The sequence below is a fragment of the Lissotriton vulgaris genome, chromosome 6 (assembly GCF_964263255.1).
Source record: "Lissotriton vulgaris chromosome 6, aLisVul1.2, whole genome shotgun sequence".
Lineage (NCBI taxonomy): Eukaryota > Metazoa > Chordata > Amphibia > Caudata > Salamandridae > Lissotriton > Lissotriton vulgaris.
In genome coordinates this window covers 1,334,382,473-1,334,408,496 of record NC_141694.1, presented here as the reverse complement: position 1 = coordinate 1,334,408,496, position 26,024 = coordinate 1,334,382,473, and the positions used below count along the sequence as shown (strand labels likewise).

Here is a 26,024-nt window from a genome sequence, read left to right as displayed (position 1 = left end):
GAGATTAAAATACATGGACAACAACGTAATTTATTTGGAGACTCTTCTTTATTAAACAACTTAATTTCCTGCAAATAGAAATATAATTGTTCACTGGGCTGCAGAGTCGGTTTTGGGACAGTTTAAATGAAGTCAATCAGTCATTCCTCCTAAATATGGAAGCAAAAGATCTTGTTAATTGCCTAAAGTTAAAACAAAAAAAACAGATCAGTGACACATCCATAAAAGATCCCAATGGTAATATATTCACCTCTGCCAAAGATATTGCTGCTATGTTCTGTAACTCTTACAACAATTCCCAAGAATTCTTATGCTTTTGGTAGGAAGGCTGACACCATTGGTAGGAAGGCTGACGCCCAGGCTGGCATGGATTACTTAAATATTACCTTATCTACAGTATCTGAAGGAATTAAACTTACATTAAAAACCCAACAGAAAGAATGACATTTATAAAAGCCATCAAATCATTAAAGAACATTAAAGCCCCAGGTTCCGATGGCTTGCCAGCTCTTTTCTAGAAATTATGTCCACACGAAATTTTAGATCCTCATATGGACCTCTTTACACTTTTCACCAAGTTCTGTAAAGTCGAGGTCACTGAAGCAGAAGCAGCTATAGTGGTTATTCCATGAGAGAAACCTTACTCATGAAACATTGTAGGCCAGTGTCACTGATCACTAGAAATCCTAAAGTATATGCCAGAATTCTTTCAGACAGACTTAAGAAGGTACCCCGAGACCTTGTACACCCCTCGCCGACTAGCTTTAGGAAATGTTGCCTATCGAGTGAACGTGTCTGCCTCTTGACTCATGTAATTGAATAAGCCAGACTCCTGGCATTGCCTATTGCATTCAGAGTTCTAGATGCACAATTTTGTTTTGGCAAAGTCTCCTTGACATTCCTGCATGTCACACTGCACAGAATTAGATTTGATAAGTGTTTCACCTTTATGGTAGTGGCTATATGACAGCCCCTCAGCAAATGCTAAGCTAAATGGTAATTTTCTAAATTCTTCAATCTTAGCCATGGCACTTGCCAGGTTAACCTCTCAGCCCTGTTCCTTTCCTATCAAAACCTAAGATCGAACCCCAGAATCCTATTGGTATGACTCATACAATATTGCGGTACATGCAGACAGTATCTTAAGCTTTACTAGAAAAATGTACAGTGTTTTGTCAGCAGACCTTAACACTATTGGAAACTTGGTTTCTGTTTTGGGGTATGACCTGAGCAAAGACAAATCAAGAATCCACCTGTAATATAATTTGCACCCTTGCCCTTCAGAGCAATATTTGTCTTTCTTTGCAACCAGTCTTCTTTCAAACATAGGCATTTTCTGTAACAAAAATATCACTTAATCAATTAAGTCCAATGTAAAATAATATCGAAAGTAAATGAGTTGCCATGATGCAGACGAATACCCCATGATGAACTAATGCAAAAACTGTGGCTAAACATTGAACTTTTTTTCTTGGCAATTTATCTAATATTGAAGTTACGTGATGCAGATTACCTTCCAAGCACAGCTAGTCTCCCACTAGTCTAGAGCAGAAGAGACTCCAACACTTTTTTGTATGTTCATTGAAGTTCATGCACACATTTTGAGAAGAGGTTGTCAGAGAAATGAAACTTGTGGAAATTAAATAAAAAGTGTAGGGAAACACCATACGTGGAAGTAGTTCAGAAAATTCTAAAATTTTGAAAAATTAGGGTAGAGAGAATAAGTAACCCAGCTTTGAAGATGGGAAAGAGCATTTCAGAAAGTATTGCAGAGACAGGTTGTAAAAGGAGAAATAGATTACAATCTGCACTATTTTTTAAAGCAATCCACCCAAACTAGAGGTTTATTCTTAGAGAATCTTGAATCGTTGTCGCTGTCAAGCTTGAGATACTTTCACTTGGGATAAGCGTATGTTTCAAAATGGCAGCAGATTCTCATTTTTTATCAGGCATTGATTGTTCATCTCACAAGGTTCATGCAAACTGATATTCCGTAAACCATTTGCAACATTGACGTTCTTTATTTTTGGCAGGCCGCACTCTGTTGGAGAAGCTGTTCAGTCAGCAGGACAACGCACAGCCAGAGGAAGCAGAGCAGCTTTGCTCCCGAATCATTGCCATGGGGCTCCTGCTTCCATTCAGTGATTGCTTCAGGGAGCCATGCAGGCAGATTCCACCACAGGTTCCAACCACATTTCACGTAAGTTGAAAGGAGACCAAACTTTTTTTCACGTCCAAGTGAATATTTATTTTTCCTGAGAATCTAGGATGAGTGGTAGAGGGATTATATATTTTAGATATAAACAGATCCGTGTAAATAATGTGCCCAAAATATAATTTTCAAAAATATTGTCCAATCGCAGTTAATAGTAAAAAGCTACATCCAATGGGAAAATGGGAAAATATTTTTGTGAACGATGTTTAGAAAACTATATTAATGTCAGATTATATTATAAAATAGTCTGGCATGTAACCATATAGATCTTTCTAATGCATCCACCTCCAATTAATTGCAGAAGCTGCTGGTGCTGTCGAAGAGTGGTGGGGTGGGGTAAAGGGTCGGGTGACGACGAACAACAAATGGCAAAATAAAAAATATTAAAAACTGTAACCAGCCGCATCGGCCTCTTCTGCTCCTCTACTCTGCGGACACAGGATCCCAGATTTTACTGTGACCAATCCTGATGCTTCTCTCATGCTGCTAGAAGCTCAATCCAAATGCTTCTCTGACGCTTTGCTGGAGGTGGTCCCAAGAACTAAGAGTAAAATATGGGGTGGCTCCTCCTTTTTGTTCCTCACTACCTCTGCCTGCAACTTCAGGAGTTCAAGGTGGAGCAGACCTTCAAACACCTTAAGAAATGGCTATTTGAAAGAGAATTTAAGTGATTATGTGTCAACAATGATAATCAGTGAGCCTTGTAGCGCGGGGACACTCTCTGAATAGCTGTGTGCTGTACAAATTTGATGATTGATTGTTGTCACTTTATAAGAGTTGTTCCTGTTTTTTGAGAATCAGGCTTCATTTGATTTATAGCTGGGATCCAGTAGCTTTGTCGACTTCACAACTATGAGACCTATTCCTTTTCTGTGGGGATGACTGTCTCATGAAGGTCTGAGGATTGAGTGCATGCCGTTTGAGTGAGTATGTGAATTAGTCTATAGAGCGTCCAGTAAAATGGATTGTCTTATGGTGTATGTGCAAATGAAAACTGTCCCTTAGATGTTTGTGGAAGTTTCATGTCCGAAAACAGTCTTCTTTCACTACAATACAAGCTTTTTACACTATTAGTGAGTGTACATTATACTCTTTGATTTAAAAACTAGTCAAGACTCCAACCCTTTTCAGTCCTTGACCTCTCCGGAAAGAATGTTCACAGTAGTCCCAGCTTTGTTATGATCATGTGAAGAATTGTGTGAGAAATAAACAGGAGATCAACTACAAAGTAATGGAGGGCCTCATTATGATGACATCGTACTTTCGATCGACCGCCATCCTTTTGTAAATGGGACTGCCCTACTGGGTGTTGGCGGTCCCGCCTTAGGCATTAGGATGAAACCACCACAATGGTGGTCCCAATGTCTATATTTTGTATTGCAGCGGGTGCTGCAGGCTGCAGCTCAAATATAGTAGAAATATTAGACATTACACATATCGCTGCACTACGTGGCAGGCACCTTACGGTGTCTGCCACATGGTGCAGGGATATGTAGCGGGGGCACCCATGGTGCCCCCCAAAACCCAAAGTGGAGGGCCAGGGGGGAAGGTGCCAGCTACAGGCCCCCAATATCTCTTTCCGCAAACCTTTTCATGGTGGGTAAACTGCCATGAAATGTCTGGCGGGGAGGAACATCATAATCCCTACAGCGGTGCCTAGCAGGCACCACCACCATTTGTATGAATTGAAGTTCCCTCTGATGGACGGACAGGCTCCTAAAGCCCATCAGATCCATGGCAATTGGTCTCTCCAACTACCATCCATTCGATCCCCATCCTAATGTGGTAGGAAGGAATCCTCATTACGATGGCGGGGGTACCGCCATTGTTGGGCTGATGGTAGCAGTCCCACAATCATCGTAATCAGCCTCTGAGAGACAAAAAGGCGGAGCATAGACCAGTCTTTCAGAGACACTAACCAGAATTTTGATAGACTGTGCCGCCGTCTCATTCATTTTTCAGAAACAGAGTACTAAATTGTGAGTTGCTCTTCCTCAGCCCACTAGCCTTTCAAAGGTAAAGTCTTGATTTATATTTCGTGTTTTCAGCAGGATGAAAAGAAGGTTCTGTAAAAAGGGCATGGCCTAGGAAGTGTAACAAAGAACCCTCTACAAGAGATGTAATCTCTGTAGCCAAGTACATTGTGAGTAAAAGTGAAGTAAATTTATGTTTGAAAAAGTCACAAATAGAAACGTAGGACTATGTTTATGGCAAAGTGGTGCATTGCAGCACAGAAAGTCACCTTCCAGTGCGGTACTGCATTTCTGAGAAAAGGCCAGAATGTACCTCATTTAAGGCTTACGCCTCATTTGTGTCCTTTCCCCCTGCGCTGGTTCACATTGGACGGGCTAGCGCCAACTCAGGCACCCTTGCACCTACACAATGCCCATAGAACATGTTGCAGTATTTCTGGGCCCAATTTGTTTTTATAAGCATCTGATCATAGGGATCTTACCATTGTTGCCTTATCCTAGTCTTTACTTGGTCCTCCGATGGAGCTTGCTTCATGCCAAGAGAGGTTTGATATAGGGGACCCAATCCAGTCATCCAGTAATGACCAGAAATTGGATAACTGACCTATGAACCTAAAATTAAATTCATGTATTTCATTCTCAATACTAAACTATACAACTAGAAATGTTTACTGTTAGACCAAATCTCTTGAAGAAATGTAGTGTGGTCAAAATGATGCAAACCAGTAGTTCAGTTAAGGTTATACAAAACAATAGCAGAAATATTTGATGTTCTGAGATCCCTTTATCTCTGTCTCTCCCAATCATTAATAAATAATTTGAAATGCACCATCAACAGATTAAATGAATCATGGCAAGACCATAGCTGGATTTAGTTATAATTAGATTTTATAAAGATTTAAACAGCAAGTACATTAGTATTAGGAATGTGTTCCAAGAGTATAAGACAGTTTAATTTGATTGGGGTTGTAATAGAATGACCAAAGCTCTAGGAAGTTCAAGAAGAGACATGAGCCATGACAGCTCATAGGCTGTCTCCCATGAGGGAAAGTTGAGGCACAGCACACACAACATATGCATCAGCCCGAAGGAGAAGTCAATAGAGTCTGCAAAAACCCACTCTGCAACAGGAAACAGATCAGCAAATCTCCAAGGAAGTCCTCGGGGAAAGTTCAGGAACAAAAACTAGGAGTGAATATCGATGAATTCAATTCTATTCACAAATAATAATGCTCCGATTCCGCCAAATCAATGTATAATATAATCCTCAAGTTCTGGAGTGGCACCTCCTTGGTCACCTCATTTGGTCAGACCACTCATTCTATTGGTCAGTTCCTGTTGGTTACTTGTCATGAGGCATAAAGAAGACACATATCATAGGAATATAGACCGTGCAAACTACGTAAGTCGTGAGACCATCTAGTAGATGTACATTCTTAAACACAGATCCTTTAGAAAAGGCACATAAATGAGTTCGAAAGGACAGTTTCTCGTTGGGGAATTTTCCCACCGTAACAGAATTTGTGTCCAATAGTCCTTGTATGCGATTGGGTACTCTTGAATTAAAACATTGTTTCAATTCACCTCGCAAACTTGTGAACTTTTCCATGAAAACGAGGTTGATCAAGGCAAGGAAAATGCATGCAAGCAGGCAGGTAAGTAATTGGGTCAAATAGTAACTGGTTCTGTGTTTTTTTTTACTCTCAATGAGTGAAAGAAAACTCACCAACATGGGGATAACCACTGGAAAGGATTAAAGAAAGATAAAAGCTTGAGGTCGCACCGAACAAGGGACAGAAGTGGCTGGGGTGTAGATCTTTAGGGTTTGTAAATATTGGGACTAGCGTTGTGGATTCTTTCAATTCGTATTTAGTTTAGGTCCATTATTTTCATTTCTTTAGTGGACGTGTTCACATCATGATGTTTGTAACATTCAGTCCAAACAATTAGGTCCCAATGCGTGTCATATTTTTTTAAATGGGTGCTCATTAGATTATTGCACTAAAGGAAGAAGCTGTGACCTATGTACGTATTTTGAGCATGCATGGCGGCAGCAGCAGCAGACTAGGGGCCCCATTAGGATGGCGGGTGGACTTTGTCTGCCCCCATCCTGGCGTAAAACGGGACTGCCTGCCATAAGGGCGGCGGTCCCGTGGGGGCCATTAGGATGCTCCCGCCACATAGGCGGGCGCATCCCGCGTTTTTAACATTGCGCACTTCAATGCACAATGTGACAGACACCGTGTGGTGCCTTCCACGTTGTACAGTGAAGTGCAGGGGGGTACCATAGGTACCCCCCATGTGCACCCCCACCCCCCGGAGTCCCTGGGGGCCCACAACGGTCCCCACAGGACATGCTGCCACGGAAAAGCATGTTCCCGCCCACATCCCATATGAAACCCTTTTCCGCCCGGTCAACTCGTTGACCGGGAGGAAAAGCGGCGGACAGTCTTTCCGTCCGCCGCAGTCCCGTCCGCTATAGTAATATGGCGGGGGGAAATGGGTGGCGGGCGGGGAAGGATGTCGGGCGGATTGCCACCGCCCGCATTGCGGTGGCGATCCACCCGACATCCTAATGGGGCCCTAGGTGTGGGCCATGTCAATTGGTGAGACTTTGAGGGGGGTGAAGCCCTCTGGGCCTCAGATCCGGAGGTAATTACAACTGGTATTGAAACATATCCCTACTGGGCTTTATATTGATGTCCTTAACTTTGAAGTTAAAAATACTGATCGATTTCCAAGCAATAGCTGTAAAAAAATTGATGTAATTCATGCTAGCAATGTTTTTCTTGTCTACTTTCCAGATGTTTTACTTACTTTTGCTCTCCCTAAGAGTACTTCCTTTTTCCCCCCAATGCTGGGTTCTGTAGTTTTGTTTCATGCTATGTATTACTCTTGTAGAGTGGGCACTGAGTAATTGTGTAAGTTTAGCTTGTGGGTGTGTATTTTTTTATGGCATACAATTGATAGCTCTGGAGTTCAGTGGTACATATATGTGAGGGGATGGTGATTTGAAGGCAATGCAAGGAATTACATGCAGGAGAGAGTGAAAAGAGGGCGCTAAAGGGGAAAGAGAGGAGGCATGGAATATGCAGATGGAGGGTTTCAGAGACATCAGGAGTAAAGAGTGTAAACGTCTAACCGAGAGACTGCAAACGAAAGTGGTGTAAAGAGAACAGGAGGGACTGGGAGCCTCTGAAGACCACAGCTCCTTCAACAAACCTCCGCAGTGTTTACTACAGTCTCATAATTTCAGAATTGAAACATTTTCCATGCTAAAATTATTTTTGTTATTTATCTGATTGTGCTAACAAGTACTGGCAAAGCAAACAAGTCTGGCTCCTTTTAGGTGCATGCCTATTATTGAATGATAAGTCTTGATGTAATAAAGGAAAACTAACAGAGAGGCATCAAAACACTAGTCAGCTGTCATGCAGTGTGACCATTATCAAAAATGGGGTGACCCAAAAAGTCAAAGACCTGGGTGTTTAACGCTATTCAAAGACAATGGTCTTTAACCATTACTTTCACTAGAATTGAATAGATCAATACATATTCAATATTTCCACTTAGTTACGGGATATGTCTCACAGATCAACCCTGTACATTCAATGTATTTTAACTCATACAGAATAAAGAACAAAAAATGCAACAGCAATAATTACAAATTCAGGAGAATTTTAATTCATTTCATTCATAACTATCTCTATATAGGAGAGTTTAAGGTTGTCCAAAGCGAGCGTGCATAAGATGAAGAAATGTCAAGTGCTTAATAGAAAGAAAGAGGAAAGACAAACAAATATATTTACGAATTTATATTCACAATAGATCGATCAACACAATACATCGTTTTTAGTGACCTGGCCTGTGATGTAAATTCTATACACAATTTTCATTAAATGGAGACATTGCTTCCAAAATTATATTGCACCAGAAAATGTGTTACACAATCCAGGTAATCAAAGAAAGGAGCGTCAACGTTTCGACTCGTCTTAGAGCCTAAAGGTGAGTTGGACTGTGGCCATGCGAGTCTTCATCAGGACTAAAACATTGGGCAACCAAAAGAGTAGTGTGAACCCTGAAATGAAGTAAATATATACATCAGGCTGTTGCACTCAAATTGCGACCAAAGGTAATGTCGCAATGAACTAGGGCAAGGAAAAAATGGCTTACCCGGTAGAAATGAAGGACCAAGTGGAATTCTTCACTCTGTGTCCAAAGGTTACTGAATAATACCTGAAAACAAAATAGGGTGGTCATTTGACTCACTCTCTATTGATTCATAAATAATACTTCAATCAAAAGGAATCTGGACGTATCATTACCTTGTCCAGGGGGCGTAGATGGGGAACTATGTTATCTTGATGTAGCAGGCTTACAGTCTCTGCATACTCAATTTCCAAGGGTTTGATTGGTGGTCCTATAATCAAATAGAGGAACCAAATCCACTTTAATGTTTGTATTATTTCTACAAATATAAAAGGAACGTCATGATGTCGTTCCGCGATACAAGGGCTACACAATGACCCCTATTTCGTATTGAAAAACTGAGAACCTCGTCCCAGCATCTAAAACATGAGCAAAGGCATGTCTCTTACCCATTAGTTAGTGGTATGGGAAGTCGTAAGTGGCTCAGCCCAAGGGTTCGCAAGCAGGAATGAATCCGCTGTAAAGAGTGATAAAATGCGAGTAAGTTCGAGTTTACACGGACTGTGGGAATGACTTAACCTCCAAAAGAAATCCCAGGAGACTCACCAACTCAGTCGTGTCTATTCCGAAATAATCGGCGTTCTGCAGCAGCCGATGCACGCATGCCGTGTTAGTGGCTGCATGCATCACATCAAAACTCTCAGTGCTGCTGACAGGCTGCCTGTGGATGTGGCAGCTCTGCAAGCAAGAGCTGGACTGGCCATTATAGTACCGGAGTCCGGTTTTTAAGGTCCAGGGCTGGTGCTGGCAAGTCTGGAGAGAGAGAGAGAGAGAGAGAGAGAGAGAGAGAGAGAGAGAGAGAGAGAGAGAGAGTGGAAAGGAGGATGAGAGATAAGGATAGGAGTGGAAATCAGGAGGGCTGGTTTGATCATTTTTGCTAGGGTTGCTTTTGATTCCCAGTTCAACCCTGCATCGAGCAGCCCTTGCATCATGTTTGCCAAATGAGATGCCACTGCGAAGCCCTGAGACGTAGTGCGGGGCCTCATCTGTCCTCTTGCTCGTTCTCAGAAGGAAATAAAAATGAGCACGCAGGGGCAACAGTAAGAGACGGAGCAGAAAGGAAGAGAAGTGCAGCACTGGGGCAATGATAGAGAAGCAGGAGCACAACGCACAGGGACAGAAAAGCTGTATGTAGGAAACAGAGAGGAAAGAGAAGCAGCCTTTGGGACTGAGTGCAGGAGGGCAAGAGCCTGGGCCGGCCGGGAGGGGAAAGTTTGGAAAGTTACCTTCCAGATGTCCAAATGCCATGGGTGATTTAATTTTTATGTTCATTTTGTAGCCATGGACGTAACCATAGGAACGTGCAAAGGGGGTAGAACACAGAACGGGTATAACATGTTACTTGGGGCTGCTTGTCAGCAATCCAGAAAGTGGGCAGCATGGCAGTGAAGAGAGACTGGGCCCATAGGGCTGGTGAAAACCTGGAGGGCACAGGTAGTAAACGTGGGCACCTATAAGGTCTGACCAGGCGTTTGGCCATTTCATGTCTTCGCAAAACCCTTGGGTGCCCATGGCAAAAATCAGACACCTTTGCTGATCTCGTGGCAGGCAGTACAGGGGAATGCACAGATTTCCTGACAGGTCATGCTTCTGGCAGACTGGTACCGCAGGCTGTGAAGTGAGGTGGGTGAATGCTAAAGAAGCTCCTGCACAAGAACATATTTTGCAGGAAAACCTTCATCCTGGCAGATCTGAGCAGAATTACAGCTGTTCAAGTGCCAAGGCTGTTTCTCCTAATCCATAAATGTATAATGCTGAAAGTCCCACAGAGCACGCCAGCATATTGTATACATGAGGAGCTGGGTGTTAGTTACACCGCAGACAGTATAGGAGTGAAGCCTTTTGTAGGTTGGTTGAAGATCTGGACCAACAAAGAGGTGGGCCTGACAAGGTTGATAGTACTGGATTGTCTCACCCTGGAACATGCGCGGAAAATCCCATGGCTGAAATATGTCAGGGACCTCTTTGTCAAGCTAGGGCACGTAGACTTATTTGACAAACCTGAGACAATAAAGTTAAAAGATATAAGCGATATTAAAACACTGTTCCCAATGTTTGCGACGGCACGGCGCAAAACTGTTGAACTGGGGAAACACTCGGTGAGAGAATATATTTTAGTTAAAACGTCACAGAGCATAGAACCTTATCTAACATTTATGACTAATGCCTGTGATCGTTTTTTGGTAACCCGTTTTAGACTAAATTATATCCACCACTTATTGGCAGTACCGGCAGGTTTTATTATAAATTCAGAAGAGAGAGAGCCCTGCGGCTGCGACATGAAGTCTCCGCAGGACACACTTCACCTAGTTTTATTATGCCCGTACTATGCCTACCCCAGGAAACTGTTTTGAAAGAGCTGTTAACACGAGCTAGATTCAGGCAGGCTCGGGTAGCTTTGCTGTTTTTAAAAATGTCAACTGATGTTTTTACCCTTTTTTGTGTGACAAACTTTTTAAAGGCCGCTTTAAAACTACGAATAACAAGGGGGGACTGGGTACATCAATGAGGATACGCATAGTAGGTGAAGGACTTTCCACCAATGATATATTATTTTAGCCCATGTCATTTATACGCTTTTATGGTTTGTTTATCAAACCGAATAAAGATGATTATATATATATATATATATATATATATATATATATATATATATATATATATATATATATATATATATATATATATATGTATAATATCAAAAGCAGAGTTAATCAAAAGCCAATATTGCAACATGAAGCATCCGACATCTTTTTATTAGTATGAAAATATTCCTGGTGCATCACTTAGTTGATTTTAACTTTGTAGCCTTCTAGCGTGATTGATAGAATACCTTTAAACTTAGCATACAAAGAAGTCCTACTTCTTTTATAACAGTATAACACTGACTGGACTTCATATTATACTCTGCGTTAGCCATGTGGTAACTCAATGTATTGTTCTATCCCATACTAGCCTTCAAGAGTAAGAAAAGCTACTTCCTGAAATTGAAAGGCTAAACGGAGTATATTGGTAACTCAATGAGTTTAGTACCTGACTCATGTGGCTGCTGGGATAACTGGCAGTGCTTGTCACATGGATTGACCAGTTGCTCCAGTTTTGATGTTTTTCCCTGAGTGTGGACAAAAAATATCCTTGCCTTAAAAAAAAGTGGTAGAATAAGAGACCTAAACCTATAGGCTGTAGGACTGCTGCAAATGTTGTAGCCTATTGTCTAAATATGTAGGTATGGCAAGAATGTATTCTAAGCATTTATATCTGGCAGTACCTATGCAATCAAACTGTAGGAATAATTTTAGTAGCTAGTGTACAAAAGGGAAAGGCCTAAGCAAAGTTCCTGGCTTGTAGACCCCCAATTATACATACAATCCGTGTGTAAACGGGAGACCGCTCATCCTGAGCACCTCACTCCTGTGTGGAGGTAGCAATCACTTAAGCTGTAACCACCCAGCTTCAGTGCTTTAGTCCCTTGTGGGGGTAACAGACAGGTGAAATGTGGACAGGTTGGCTCTGGCAATTCAGTCTTGTGCAAAGGTGGTAATCACTACAGTGGGGACAAAACTCAAACAAGTAGCAGGCTAGGGCAGGCAGGGACTTAATTGTATGCAGCAAAGCAACACTTGTTGTTGGACAGCTGCAGTAACACAGGTGTGCAGTCCAATGACCTTTACTCTTACAGCATGTGGTTTGGTACACCTAGGGAGCCAGTAGCAACTCAGGAACTGGATCGTGGGGCAATTGCTGGAAACAATGCAAGTGTGTTGATGGTGCACTCCACGTTGTTGAGGGCCATGAGCTGTCCATGCTGCTCACTCTTTTTTTCTTTACAGCAGTTTTGTTACTGCGCACACCTGGTCCAGGGAAACGGAGGACTTTAGAAAAAAGTAGAGAACATGGTTGTCCAATGGTGTTGGGTGAACTCATTGATAACTCCTTCGCTACAGCTTAGGTTCCAAAACGATGGAAGCATACCTCAGTAGTTCTACTTCTGAAAAAAACATCTCTTGGCCCATCTAAACCGGAGAATTATTGGCCCATCTCATGGCTCCCTTTTTCTGCGAAAGTTGCAGAATAACTCGTTAATCAGCAACTCTGTGTTTATTGAGTCTAGGGATTTATTGCATAGCACCCAGTCAGGCTTACACTCTTGGCACCGCACAGAGTCATCTCTCTTGCTTGCATCTGAGTCTATATGTCAGATTCTGCACATTGGTTACACGGCACCAATACTGCTGCTGAATCCGAGTGTGGCCTTAGACACCGTATCCCACAAACTTCATCTAAAGCAGTTGTTGAACTGTTGTATCGGTTATAAGGCCCTGCCGTGGTTGGTGTCCTTTCTGCAGGACTGTACCTTTCAGGTCCTGCAGAAGTCTTTTCAATCTGAGGTCTTATCACTGCAGCAAGGGGTGACACAGGGCTCTTCTTTGAGGTGCTCTTTGTTCTATCTATACATGCATCTCCGGGCAGATATTGAGCGTTACAGTTTTTACATCATATCGTATGCCGATGATACTCAGTTAATTGTCACCCTGTCACAGAACTCGGCTGCGGCTTCTCTGAGGACCTGCCTGTCAGAAGTGGCCCCCTGGATGGACCTTAATTGCCTGAATTTAAATGCAGGTAAGACTAAGGTTCTCATTCTGCCAGGGCATTCCTCAATACGGTCCCCCGGTTGGTGGCCAGGTTCACTTAGTCCTCTCCCATCGCCTGAGCCCAAAGTAAAACACTTAGAAATCCTCGTTGATGCTGGCCTCAATGTTGATAGCCAGAATACTGCCTTAGCAGGCAAATGCTTTGGCATATTATAATCCCTTAAGAAGATCATGAGTCTTCTACCTGAAGCTGCTGGGAAAACTGTGATCCAAGCATTAGTAATTTCTCGGTTTGATTACTGCAACAACCTATACATGGGAGTCTCTCAATCTCAGCTACTGAGACTCCAACTCGTTCAGAACTTGGCAGTTCAGCTTTTCCTGGATCTTCCCTCACGGGCCTCAATGGGCTCATCATTGCATAAACTGCATTGGCTACCAACGAAGAAGGGACTGTGTTTCAAAGCTCTCTGTCACTGCTATAGGCTTTTAATGCACCAGGTGCTAGCTATCTTCACCGTTTCATTAAGCCCGACTTACCCTCATGGTGTCTTACCCTTGAGGTGTCTGAGGTCCTCCGGGGCCCTGTTAGCAGATGTCCCCACAGTAAAGAAAGTTCGAATCAGTGGCAGCTCTTTTAACTTTTCTTCATCCAAGCTATGGAACTCTCTTTTGCTTTAGTTGAGGCAATCAAAGACAGAACTTTTATTTCAGAAAAACCTAAAAAATGTTTTTTTTTTATAGATTCTCATCTATTCTTTCAGGCTGTCTGTGTCTCCTCCTAGGAAGCTAGACCTCTCAGCGCTGGGACACTTCATCCATAGTAGCTGTGCGCTACATACATCTTTTTTATTATTATTGCACATATTCCCTTTTTAGGCACAGGGAGTTTAAATGATTTGCCCAGACTCACAGGATGTTGAGTGGAGGCAGGATTTCGAACCAGACTTCCCATGTTCAACCATCAGCAGCTCTAGCCAGTAGGTCGCATCTCTTCATTGCTGTGTCCTACCAGTTATGCCACTTCCTTTGCCATCTCTTACCTTGAAATTCGAAAAGATGGGGGAGTTCTTCTGCCTGTGCGTGCAATCTTGATTCAGAATATACAGCTGCAAGAGGTCTCTGATCTCAGCACAATTTGTGGTTTATCTTTTTATTAGTTGTAAATCACATATCATTTTTTGCCATCTTTAATTTTGGGATATATCAGGAGTTTTAATTTTTTGCTAAACCGATTCTCAAATGAGCAAACTTTTAAAGAGAGGACTTCCCCCTACCAAAGTTCAAACTCATGAAGAGCAAGTTTACGGCAGAGGTGAGCAGCGAATGTCTCTTTAACCGCTTCTTTGTTTAGTTTCCCGCAGAGACTCCATGAGAGAGTAAAGTATGGCCACAAATTGCAGTTATCTCTTTTGACTATCTACACTCTTCACGATGGAGCTAAAATAATTTGTTTGATCTCTTCAGATTTTGGACGCAATGAAATTCTTTGAAGTGGAACAGCCCAGACCGACAATAGCCCAATCGCCATTGTGTAGCTATTATGCTCATCCATACGTAAACTGTTCTGGTTTTGTTTTAATCTAATAATTGCTCTAGTGTGCATAATCCATTTAGCGCATTACCTCATTACATGGCATCCAATTAACAAAAAATGTGTAGAAGGCTTCCGTTCGCATTTTATGGCGCATTAAGGATTAGAAGACCAATACTGGGTTTCAGCTTTTAAATTTAGCAGTAATTGTTTCGTAGGGGAAGTGTAATACGTGTAGAAATAACATCGAATTGAAATATTTTTCCCTTCTTCTATCCTTTTCCTGACTAGACAAAATGTACTCGCTGTGTGTGGATGATTAGACAAAATGTACTAGGTGTGTGCGGATAGTTAAAATACTTAACATACTGTAACCCTATTGCCTGAATAAATATATTTGTTTTCTACTTCTGCTGAGTCGTGCAAACCTTTTGGAAGCAGAAACACATGGATATGTTTTAGAAAATCAATATATGTGAAATGCATAGTACGGGGAAAGGGAAGGACATTATCTAAAATCAGGATACACATAATGTTAACTCAGTAGTGTATGTGAGCAGAGATCCTGCCCCAGAAAAAGGACAAGCATTGGCAAAACCAGTAGGTCTAGCGTTGGCTTCCCGTCTTTTGGCAATTCTTGGTTTGTTTGGTCATGGTTTTTCCGAAACATTATTGTTTGGGAAATTGCCAGGCCCTTATCAATCAAAAAAAAATGTCCTAAAGTAAAAATGTTGCTTTGGTCTACAAAATGCACATCTTGTCATTGTTCTTCCTAGCATTGAAGAGACCTGCTTTGTTTGTGGATCTGTGGGAGCCGAACCACAATACTTTGGACACACTGATTCTCACCTATGGCAGTTAGATTCCATTTGTACTCATAGATCTAACAACAAAAGACACCACCCCCACAACGTTAAACTATTCGTTAGCAGAGTAAAATTCAAATTGAAACAGGGACCACACAGTAACTGAGTTCTAGATTACAGAATTCTTATTATAAGCGATACAGGTAAATGACATAAAGACCCATATCTACAGCACAAAATCCGAAAACAAAATAATAATCCCTATTCAAGCAGGTAACGCTCTTCAAATTGTAAGTGTCAAATTCATAAAGACTATTAACAACATTCTAAGGGAGAGAAGAAAGTCAGAGTCTCGGGAGGATAATGAGAAGTCATCCCCTTATCTTCAAAATCAGTGGTTTTAATAAAATCTGTATGCATAAACAATTAGCAAAACTTCAATTTCTGCATGATATTACCATGGTTCATTCACATTGGACAAATCAAAGCAGATTTGTACACTAACCCCTTTTTATTGGGTAAGAGATATCTTATGTTTCCATCCTCAACAACTGCACTCCAGAGATGTAGAATACAATATGAAACATTTCTCAAAAAAGATTCTTGGAAAATGTTCTTCTGCTGGCCTTCATTGGAAGCTCTTCAAAATGATACATATAGTTTTATACTCATTACACGCCTTCTAAGGACAGGTATCATTTATCTCAAAGCACTCTGTGCTCCATGGAAGCTGTGGGGAGAGAAGCCTTGCAGCAGGTGACTGAATGGGAGGGGAATGAGCATGAGCAAGATGAGCAGAAAACCAGAAACTGCATCTATTTACATAAAATGATGCCTCACACAAAAATGTGGCATAACTATGCTACATTATTAATCATGCTTCTAAACCATATATGTCTGTTGTTTCAAGGGCAACATCATTAATGAATCAGTTGTGACTATTTGCATCATCAAAGTTATTTAGTTTGCCCAAATAATTTGTCCTGCAGAATTGAACATAAGAAAACACTTCAACAGATGTACTCCTTATGAAACGGCAGCAAAGGCATAACTCTTAATGAAATCAGCCAATGGCTGAAGTGGCTGACTCATTGCTTCTTGTTGCATGCTAGAGTTGGTGGAAGAAAAATGTGAACGAGAACAACCACAGATTAATGGATGAAGTCTGGCTGAAAACCCCTATAAGTAAATATAATATACACATAATTTTAGTTAAGTCAAAAGTCTTGGCTAACACATACTTAAAAAAGCAAATCAATTTGGCATTGAAAGAGAGAAAGAGGGAGACAATAAAGAAAGATAGGTTGAAATCAGAAAGAATGAAAGGAAGAAGTAGGAAAGATCGATAGAGGAGAAAAGAGAGAGGTAAGGAAAGAGATAGATAGATAGATAGATAGATAGATAGATAGATAGATAGATAGATAGATAGATAGATAGATAGATAGATAGATAGATAGATAGATAGATAGATAGATAGATAGATAGATAGACTCACATATACCTACTACCCCTCCTGGGGTATGAGCCAACAACCAGAACTCTCTAGCCACTTTTGTCTTGGGCTTTTCTTATAATCTGACTCTAGGTGTAACCCATCGCTGTGCAGTCAGCCTTGAGCCTTGGCATCAGATGTTTCTTGGCCTTCCCCTGTTCCTTTTCTCTTGATGGCCTCCAGGTCAGAGCTTGCCTGGTGGTGTTCGGTGTGGACTTGTGGAGGGTGTGGCCTATGCAGCTCCTTTGTCTTCCTATGAATTCTTCATGAGCAGGGAGTTGGAAAATCTGTTGTCGTAGGTCGTTGTTGCTGATGGTGTGTGGCCATCGGATTTGGAGGATTTTCCTCAGAAAAGAAAGACAGATAGATGAAGAAAGAAAGAAAGAAAAAAGAAAGATTGAAAGAAAGAAAGAAGATAATGAAATAAAGGAAAAGGAAGGCAACAAGCAATAGATGTAGACAAGAAATATATATAGATAGATAATGCAAAAAAAGAAAGATAGATGAAGACCCGAAAGAACAATAGATGAAGACAAGAATGAAATATAGATGGACAAAGACAAGAAAAAAAAGAAGAGGAAGCAAAATAGGAAAAAAAGAAAGAAAGAAACAAAGAAAGAAACAAAGAAAGACAAAGTCAAGAATGAAAGATAGATAGATGAAGGCAAGAAATAAAATAGGAAGAAGGCACGAAAAAAAAATGAAAAAAGACTGCAAGAACGGAAGAATGAGGTATGAACAAATGGATAAAGCGAGTTTGCTGAAAGCCCTTTATTAGACATATAATTTTAGTTGCATTTTAACTCACGGTTAAGCAGAGTACAGTACTCACTATGTCAATCAAAACATGTATGTTAGTGCTAAAAGCTAAGGTGCAAAAGGGTCTTTTACTTGTCTGGTGAGGGACTCAGAATGGAGCTTATTCTCCAAATAAAAATAAAGAAGCTAAGAGCACATTAGAATGAGAGACAGAAGCCTGAGAAATAATAACATGGTCCATCATTACATGGTGGAAGTAGGTGTGATAAATCATTTAGAAACCCAAGTTCTGGGCAAAAACAACTTAAAAATATCCTAGAAAGGAACAGTAGAAATATTGAGACAAGTAAATGTGCAAAGAAAATAACAGTGTCTTCAATGTTTACTGTAGCATATAAAAATTAACTATTTGAAGTATAAGGTTTTAATAACTAGAGACTGGGATTTTCTGAAGTTGGCAATTCTATGAACATTTAGTCGGCATGATTCCAGAATTTGATTTGGCATTATTTTGTAGTAACTGACACCTGAGGATGCCAGTAACATGGCTCAGTGAATTAAACTCTCTTGGGCCAATTCACAGAACTAATCTGAGACAAAATCTTAAGCTTACTACTTTTGGTATTCAAGGAAGGCACTTACGATTTTTGGTATTCACAGAATGCACTTACAACTCTTAACTTTACATCCACACTCGGGCCGAAATTTCCGCTCCCCGACCGTACTCTCGCCACACGAGGAGCGTACTCTCCGCACCCGGACCGTACTCTCCGCACCAGGACCGTACTCTCTGGCTTGAGCTGTAATCTCTAGCTGGGGCCGGATAAAGTGTAATCAATGGGCCGGATTGCAATGTTTACAAAAAGGAACATTAGGAATGTGCGATAAATGGTAGAGGAGGTTATGAAAAACAATTTGGATAGGGAAAAGGGTACGGCCAGAAACTACATCATAACCCAGAAAAGTTTTCTCCTTTGCATCATGGTACATGCAGTGCACCATTTGTGCTGCCCTCGAGGTGTGGCTGAGAGTACGGTCCGGATGCAGAAATTCGACCCGAGTGCGGACGTAAAGTTAGGAGTCGTGAGTGCATTCTGTGAAAACCAAAAACCGTGAGAGCCTTCTGTGAATACCAAAAGTAGTAAGTTTAGGATTTTGTCTAAGATTAGTTCTGTGAATCGGCCCCTCTGCTGTGATCTACCAGTCTTGAGTTCAAATAATTACAAAGCAGTCCCATCCATTTGAGGTCAGTTCATTTTTGGGTAAATATATTACCTGTTCTATCGCAGTGCAATAGGAGCATTATTAATAACAAATAATTATGAGCCGGAGGGCATGAGTCTTGGAGAATCAAGAATAATGTAGCTCAATGTAAACTGAAAGATCATTCTCACCTTTATCATGGAGCTTTGCCGTATTCCTATACCACCATATTTACTTTGTTTATCCATTGAAAAGGCTCATGACATACTATTTTCACAAGGGAGATAGTGAGGATTCATTATTTACTATGTCAGGCCTGATATGGCTGGCATGGGGTCTGGACCTTGACAGCACTCCTGCGTTGTCGTGGTATGTTTTGCTTGTCTCAGATGGAAAACCTGGGGTGCTATGCAAGGTTCGATAAGCCATAAGCAGCTTCAAACACTCCATGGCCCCTCGGCTTTGGAGCAACAGCCTTTTGCCTCCTTCATAGCTTCCACTTGGTGGACATGAATCGCATTGCAAGCACTCAAGGTGGCATCCCTCTTTGGGGCACAACGCTGTACAGGTTGATGGCCCTCTCTTCACGGGTTATCAGGGTAGGGGAAGTTCCTCCTTAGCCAAGAGGGTTACAAAAAGTTGATCCACATGACTGATTGTCCTGTCGCAGAAAGGTCTGTTGATCAGATCTTGGTGCCCTCACACACCTGTTAGGGTGTCATGCTTCATCATTGGGCGCTTCTCGTCAAGCCGGATCTTCAATGCATGACGGGCATGGGGGCTCTTTGTTGAAGATCTTTTGACCCGAAACCACTGTGTAGATGAATGTATGTTAGGGGGCTAACTAACAGAGTTACTGGCGATGTAAGTGATGTATGTCAGTGGCAAATAAAATAGGCTCAGGCATCCTATAAATGAAATTTTAAAGAGGAAGGATACTCCGTCTAGAGTAAAAACAGCGGTGCTATCATGTAGTCTTAAAGTACCAGGATAGCTTTGGGTGTCAGGTGGTCAACGTGTTTTATGACTCAACAGGTCAAAGAAAATCGGGCGTTTTTTAGAAACAAGGGGAACCCATCGGATAGCTAAGGACCATGGGTATAACTACGTTATAGAAAACAAAGGTACCTAGCTTATTCAACATTAACATAATACAGTATAGGAACACAATGGATTACTATACGTTGTGGTTTCCTAGCCCAGCCGGGCAAGGAATTTATTTCCAAGAAACAATGTCAAATATACAATACAGAAAAAATAGCGTGACACAAGCCTGTGCCATACCAAAAGGAGAAAGAAGAATAAAAGTAGAGTGAAAGGGGTGTTTTTCAGGCAAAGGAAGGGAGCAAAACAGGGCACTGTAGACAAATTAAAGAGTACTGACAGTATCGCCTGGAGTAGAGCATACACAATCTCATTAACAATATCGTAAGTGTATCCCCACTCATGGGTGTCGACGTTTCGATCCCTATTGCTCAATTAAATAAATGGGATCATCATCAGGACTTAGAAATAAACAAAGCATGCCTGAATGTAAAAAAGCCTCTATTTATGAGGTAAGAAGCCTCAAATAAGAGGTTTCCTGCACTTCTAGATAATGCTGACGGTAGTTATTGGCGTCGCGCCAGGCCGGGGGTTATAAATCACGGAGGTCCTTAATGGGATCCAATCGTAATGACAGTTTTTTATAAATTAAAAAAACTCGTTACCCGTTTTCGTTTTCGACTCACCTCTGCCGGGAACCGGCATTGACCGAGTATCCACGGCAGAGGCGAGTCGTTATTCCGACTTGCGCCTGAGCACCACACCGATGGTGTATTGCCTGTATGGCCACTGATGCCTACACTAAAAATCCCGTACCCCGCTCTCTCATAGAGTGAACAAAGTGCCTGTAACCTGACGAAAACGAAAACGGGTAACAAGTTTTTCATTTATAAAAAACTGTCATTACGACGAGTTGAATATGGTGTAAACTAAATAGAAAAGGCTAAAGGACTAATTAGTACTTTGTAAAGCATTTATGCCAGATGTCATAGGTCTGATATGTTTATAATGAAAAGTTATGACACAGGCAGTAAGCATGACCAATTTTTTGTGAAAAGCATTTCGTACAGCAGATAGGTCTCTAAGGGTGGATTGTCATACACTGTGTTAAAGGCTGTAGATAAATATGTTGTCACAAGGAAATTTCATAGTAGCCGGCAAGGGTTTTGATGTTGGTTACTCTCTGGCTACCCCTTCTTATAAACACTTGAAAATGTGAAATGTGATAACCCTGTTGGTTCCTTTCCAGTGTCATTATATATTTCTTTATCAACTGTAATTTTGTATATATTTGTAATGTTATGACTGTGTGTTACAGTTTACATGCAATACAAGAGGCTTCAGATAGTTAAGTTGACAAATCAATGATGATTATTGCAGGCTTTATTGATTCATTGGGAAACATTACGTCAGATGACATTGGTCGGATATGATTATAATGAAACGTTTGGACATTAGTAGTAGTCCTGGCTTATTCATTATGAAGGGCATTTTCTAAAGCCAATATGACTGTAGAGGTGGATTGGCATTACATTATGTAAAAGATTGTAGACAGGTACTTTATTACAAATAATTTCAGAGATTACTGTGGTAGGCCAGGTCTTTTGTATTGGTTATCCTCCATGCCAAACCCAGGGAGCAGATTTGATCTTTGGGTATCCTCCTTTTGCCATTTTACAAGGGATTGTATATTATTTTGCCAGCTGTAACGTTTGTACGTATTGTATATTATTTTGCCAGCTGTAACAATTGTAGGTATTTGTAATTTTATGACCGTATGTCAATAGTTACTTTGTGGCACAGCTTGTACTCAATATAGTGGCTGTGAGTTTGTTTTTTATGGCACAAATCTAATATTAAAGGCTATAGGCCTGATCGGTTCATTAAGAAAAGTTATGGCAGGTGCACATCCACCTGAAAATGAGTGAGTTTCAGTGTCTGTGCTGGTGGCTAGTTCATTATTTCTCAATTTTTTGTGTTTTGGGGGTCCCCTAACATTTTTTTCCTTCTTCCCCTTTTAGTGCTGCCTGCAGCTCCAAAGACGGGGCCACTCGTTTACCGCTCATTTCGTCTGCATTATTACTAAGCTGGGAGCCATCTTGGAATTGTACTGCCCATTGTGTACCATTGTTTTACTGTTCCAAGATATCCACCATGTTTAGAAGCATTAGGTTGGCCACCTTGGATCAGTACTTCAATGATACACTGTACATTTTACCATTAAAAAAATAGCTGCCCAGTACAATTTTTACCTGGCAAACATCTTAGAATGGCATTGGGAATAGTGTATCAGTGTTTCACATTAAGGTGCCCAGCAAATTGCTTTTACATGTGACTTTAAATCAATTATACGCTATGTACAATATTCTTGATAGACAGCCACCTGCTAATATGTATTCCAACCATATGCCTGCCAAGTTTAGTTGGTGGCATGCTTACTTTATTCGAATTGTATTCTTTTAATTTTCCTGCCATAGACTTGGTCGTTTATGTGTCTGTTATATTGTGGATGGGTAAGTAGAAGAATACAAAAAATTGTCAGAGGGTTGATGTGTGAGTGCAAGGATGAGTTAAAGAGGGCATATATGTTTAAGTATTCAGTTATCAGCTAGACCTTTTTAGGTTTCGTAACCTGGCGAGGGGCGAAGCCCCTCCCAGATCGAAATCTGTTGTTTTTAATAGTGAGGTTAGGACAGCCTCTGTTTCCAATTGGTTAGCTCCATAAATGGAGACTAGCCATTGGGAGACAGAGGCTGTCAATCGCGCTTTCTCTCGAAAACGCGATTCGGGGGCGTTCCTGGTGCTTTTTTTAAGCCCCGCCCCTTTGTCCCGGGCCGCGCTGCGATTGGCTGCCGGCCCGGGACACCCCCGTGACGTCATTCCCGGGCCGCGCTGTGATTGGCTGCCGGCCCGGGACACCCCCGTGACGTCAGCCAATCACAGCGCGGCCCGGGACCTGACTTGCATATTGATTTAGGTTGATTGCGTCTGAATACGACCGAGGTAGGGCAAGCTACCTTTCCCATTTTAGGAGGTTAAGGGTTTTGTGCTCTTTAAAAAGCTATTATAATATGGTGGCTATGAGACCACTACTTGGACATACTTCTGTGCATTAAACTTTAAAGTGTGGTAGCAGGTCCTTGAGTTAGACCTCTTACGCATGATAAAATATGGCCATGAATTATAGAGTGAATGAGGCTTCATACACTTAGTAAGTGCTTACATTGCTATAACATAGACTATCATTACGATAGAGAACCTCTGGTTCCCGTTCCATCATGGCCGCCACATTCACAACTTCCTCGGTTAAAGTTACCAGTACGCGATAGCTTTTAACTTTTATTACTCTGTGGTATTTGGTTGCTGAGTAGTGTAGATATACCAAGGTTGGCACGCAGTAACAACGAGATTAGTAACGTTTCGAAAAACGCTGGTCACGTGGTGTAAGAGAAAGGTCAATACACCCGGAAGTGCCGGGCTCGGCACTCCCTGACCGTGAAGGCATGAGGAAGAGAGACGTGTACGCTCTAGAACGAAAGTAAGTATTACTTCCCTACACTGCCCCATGCACGGACTGTGAAGGTTAGTTCCGGGGTGTTGTTTCCAGGGGAGGAGAAAGGACACAGCGCTCGCCAACCAAGAGCCACGTCTAGGCAGAGCGGCTGTCAGGGGGCAGCGGCGGGAGGAGGGAGGTGTCACCGGCGGGCGGCGGAGCAGGTAACGGCTGCGGGGTACTGCCTGGGGGTGCGCGGCTTCTGCCGCAGGGTGTAGTGCCAGAGGGCCCTTGTGGGAGGCACCCCCTGGTTTAGGGGTCAGTGTTGTCACTGGGGTAACGGGCAGCTATGGCGGTTGTGCCCCTGGGCAGAGGGCTTTCTTGAGCTGTTGTTTCCTGGTGAGCCCGTAGAAAAGGCGATCCATACATTCATCCTACCTAGGGGGTGGCTGCACCCCTCAATATCGCATTCTGTTTACCTTCGAGAAGGAGCCCCCACCAGACTACATCTGCACCGCCCCCCTTTCCCTTGAGGGATCCTGCCACTGCCCTGTTCATCTCCAGATCTGTTTAGTTGTTATTGCCTACACATTTATTTAACAGTACTATCAGCTTACAAGGGCACTAGGTTAGCACCCTTTCATTTCTGTTGCTTTGCAGAAATTTAAAGATTTTCTTGGAGTTTCTCGTTGCTCAAATGGGTGTTATTTCTGATATTTATATATTTCCTTCGTCTTCATTGCTCGATATTTGCTTGCAAGAAAGTGTCACTCATAGTCGTTGAATGCCACTCATTGTCGTTGAATGCCACTCATAATTACACTTAAATTATGAAACTTTCACACAGAGGAATCTGAAACTTTGGCAGCTATGCATTCGGTATTACTCACCACTCGTACCCCAGTGACCTGGTTAGGGTTTACTTAGTCATCCTAAGACAGGAGAAGGAGCAAGACCCCAGAGGGTGTGAGGCTGCACATCCACAAAGGGTACTGATTAATTTCAGTGCAGGCAGCGTTATCGCATCAGTTTCTTAGAAAGGCCCCTTATACCTTCCCATACAAGGAACAAGATTGACAGTGTCTGTAAGGAGCATAACAGGCCATTAAATAAGGAAACTATTCTGGGGCATGGTGTGGGCAGGGTTGTCCCAATTGTTTTCTTCTTTCTTGACCAGAAGTACAACAGCTACCTTAGGGTGCTGAACATAAGGAATACGCAGCAAACAATATACAAGTATTATAAAAAATACATTGCAGCGATAAAAGTAATGTGATCAGTATTTATATAGTTTCATTGTTATACGCCTTGTTTACTAATAGTTCATGTTGAAAATATGAATGAAATATTAGTATATTTGTAGATCTACAGTTATTTTTCATGGACTGTTGTGGTCGATCTGCATGTGCAGTTTAGTTGGTAAATATACATTGCTAGCCAAGCATATAGCTGTTGTGCTTAGTTGCTCTTGTAAAGGGCTAGAATGTTTAAAGCAACTTTTCCTGAAAAGTTCTAAGATGAATGTTGGTATGGTGATGGACGTGCTGTTAAGTAGGCTGTGTTTTCCAAATGTATGCCTATGGTGCAGCGTTGTGCATTCACGTGTTGTGAGCATGAGAGCGTCAGGGTTTCATGTAGATTGTTCTGCTTGAGAAAGGTGAACTATATATGGACCTTGGAAAGCTGTGGTGTTGTAGTTCTTGTTTTATTAGTCTATGCTTTGCTAAAAATGATTCCTTTGGGTTCTAATAAAGTCTTATTAGTAAATGTAAACCCAAACCACAGAGTTACTTTTAAAATCCCGAGTTTGTGTTTCTCCAGGCTATTCGTTCTTAACCTGTCATGCCCACCTGCATGGACGATTTGCGACTACTGCATCTTATAACCCTCATTGTCTCATGGAACATTTTCAGTGCATTGTTTTACTCACTTTTGTGAGTTATTGCCTCTGCATATTGTGTTCGATGTAAAGTGCTGTAACAACCTAAATTTAGGATGATTAGCACTGTAAAAGAAATTGAGTAGAAAAAAAGTGCCATTTAAATCGTCTTTAGTGCAATTACTCATGCAGATAGATACATCTTACGTTTATACAGTGTGTTCTTAACTCTCTCATACATGGGATGAACAAAGCTGTGGGCCTTTGTTTTCCTCCTTTGTTTTGGCATCTTGATGTTAGGCTTCAGATAGCTCTCAGCAAGGAGGATACTCGAACAAAGGCGAAACCGTTGCATTGTAAATGCTTGTTGGTATTGCCATGCTTCTGACAGTCACATAATCCGGCATTCTATTGAATTTATTAGGTCTCTTTGCAAAGTAGTTTTGTGTTCTGGTAGCATGAATGATGAGAGTGAGTGTTCCCATTATGTGACCCAATTAGCATTATTACAGAAACCTGAAAACGGCGCTTAAATGTCATTCATAAAGCCCTTGGGCTGGCAGATGTTGATCACAATAGCTAGATCAAAACAGTATGGTTGAATTGTACGCAAACGCCCTACTGCTGTTTGTCGTGATGAGCTCAAACTGCATTTTAATATAGTAATTTAGAATTGAAAAAGAATCATTTAGGTGAACACCTCCTTTCATTAATAACCATGTGCAGATAAACAATGGAAGGTAACACACATCTTTGTAATGTTGGCTGTTGGAATTGTGCAGCATACAACTCATTGTAATCTTGGAAATGAGAAATGTCCTT

At 41.6% G+C, this 26,024-nt stretch overlaps 1 protein-coding gene across 1 annotated transcript in view; it reads left to right on the top strand.

Moving 5' to 3' along the window:
* LOC147708856 (uncharacterized) overlaps positions 1 to 26,024 on the top strand; it is a 632,993-nt gene that overhangs the window by 51,226 nt on the left and 555,743 nt on the right. The window contains exon 5 of the mRNA XM_086925786.1: positions 2,034 to 2,200. Coding sequence (XP_086781912.1) covers positions 2,034 to 2,200 — 167 coding nt within the window. The remainder of the gene's footprint in view (positions 1 to 2,033; positions 2,201 to 26,024) is intronic.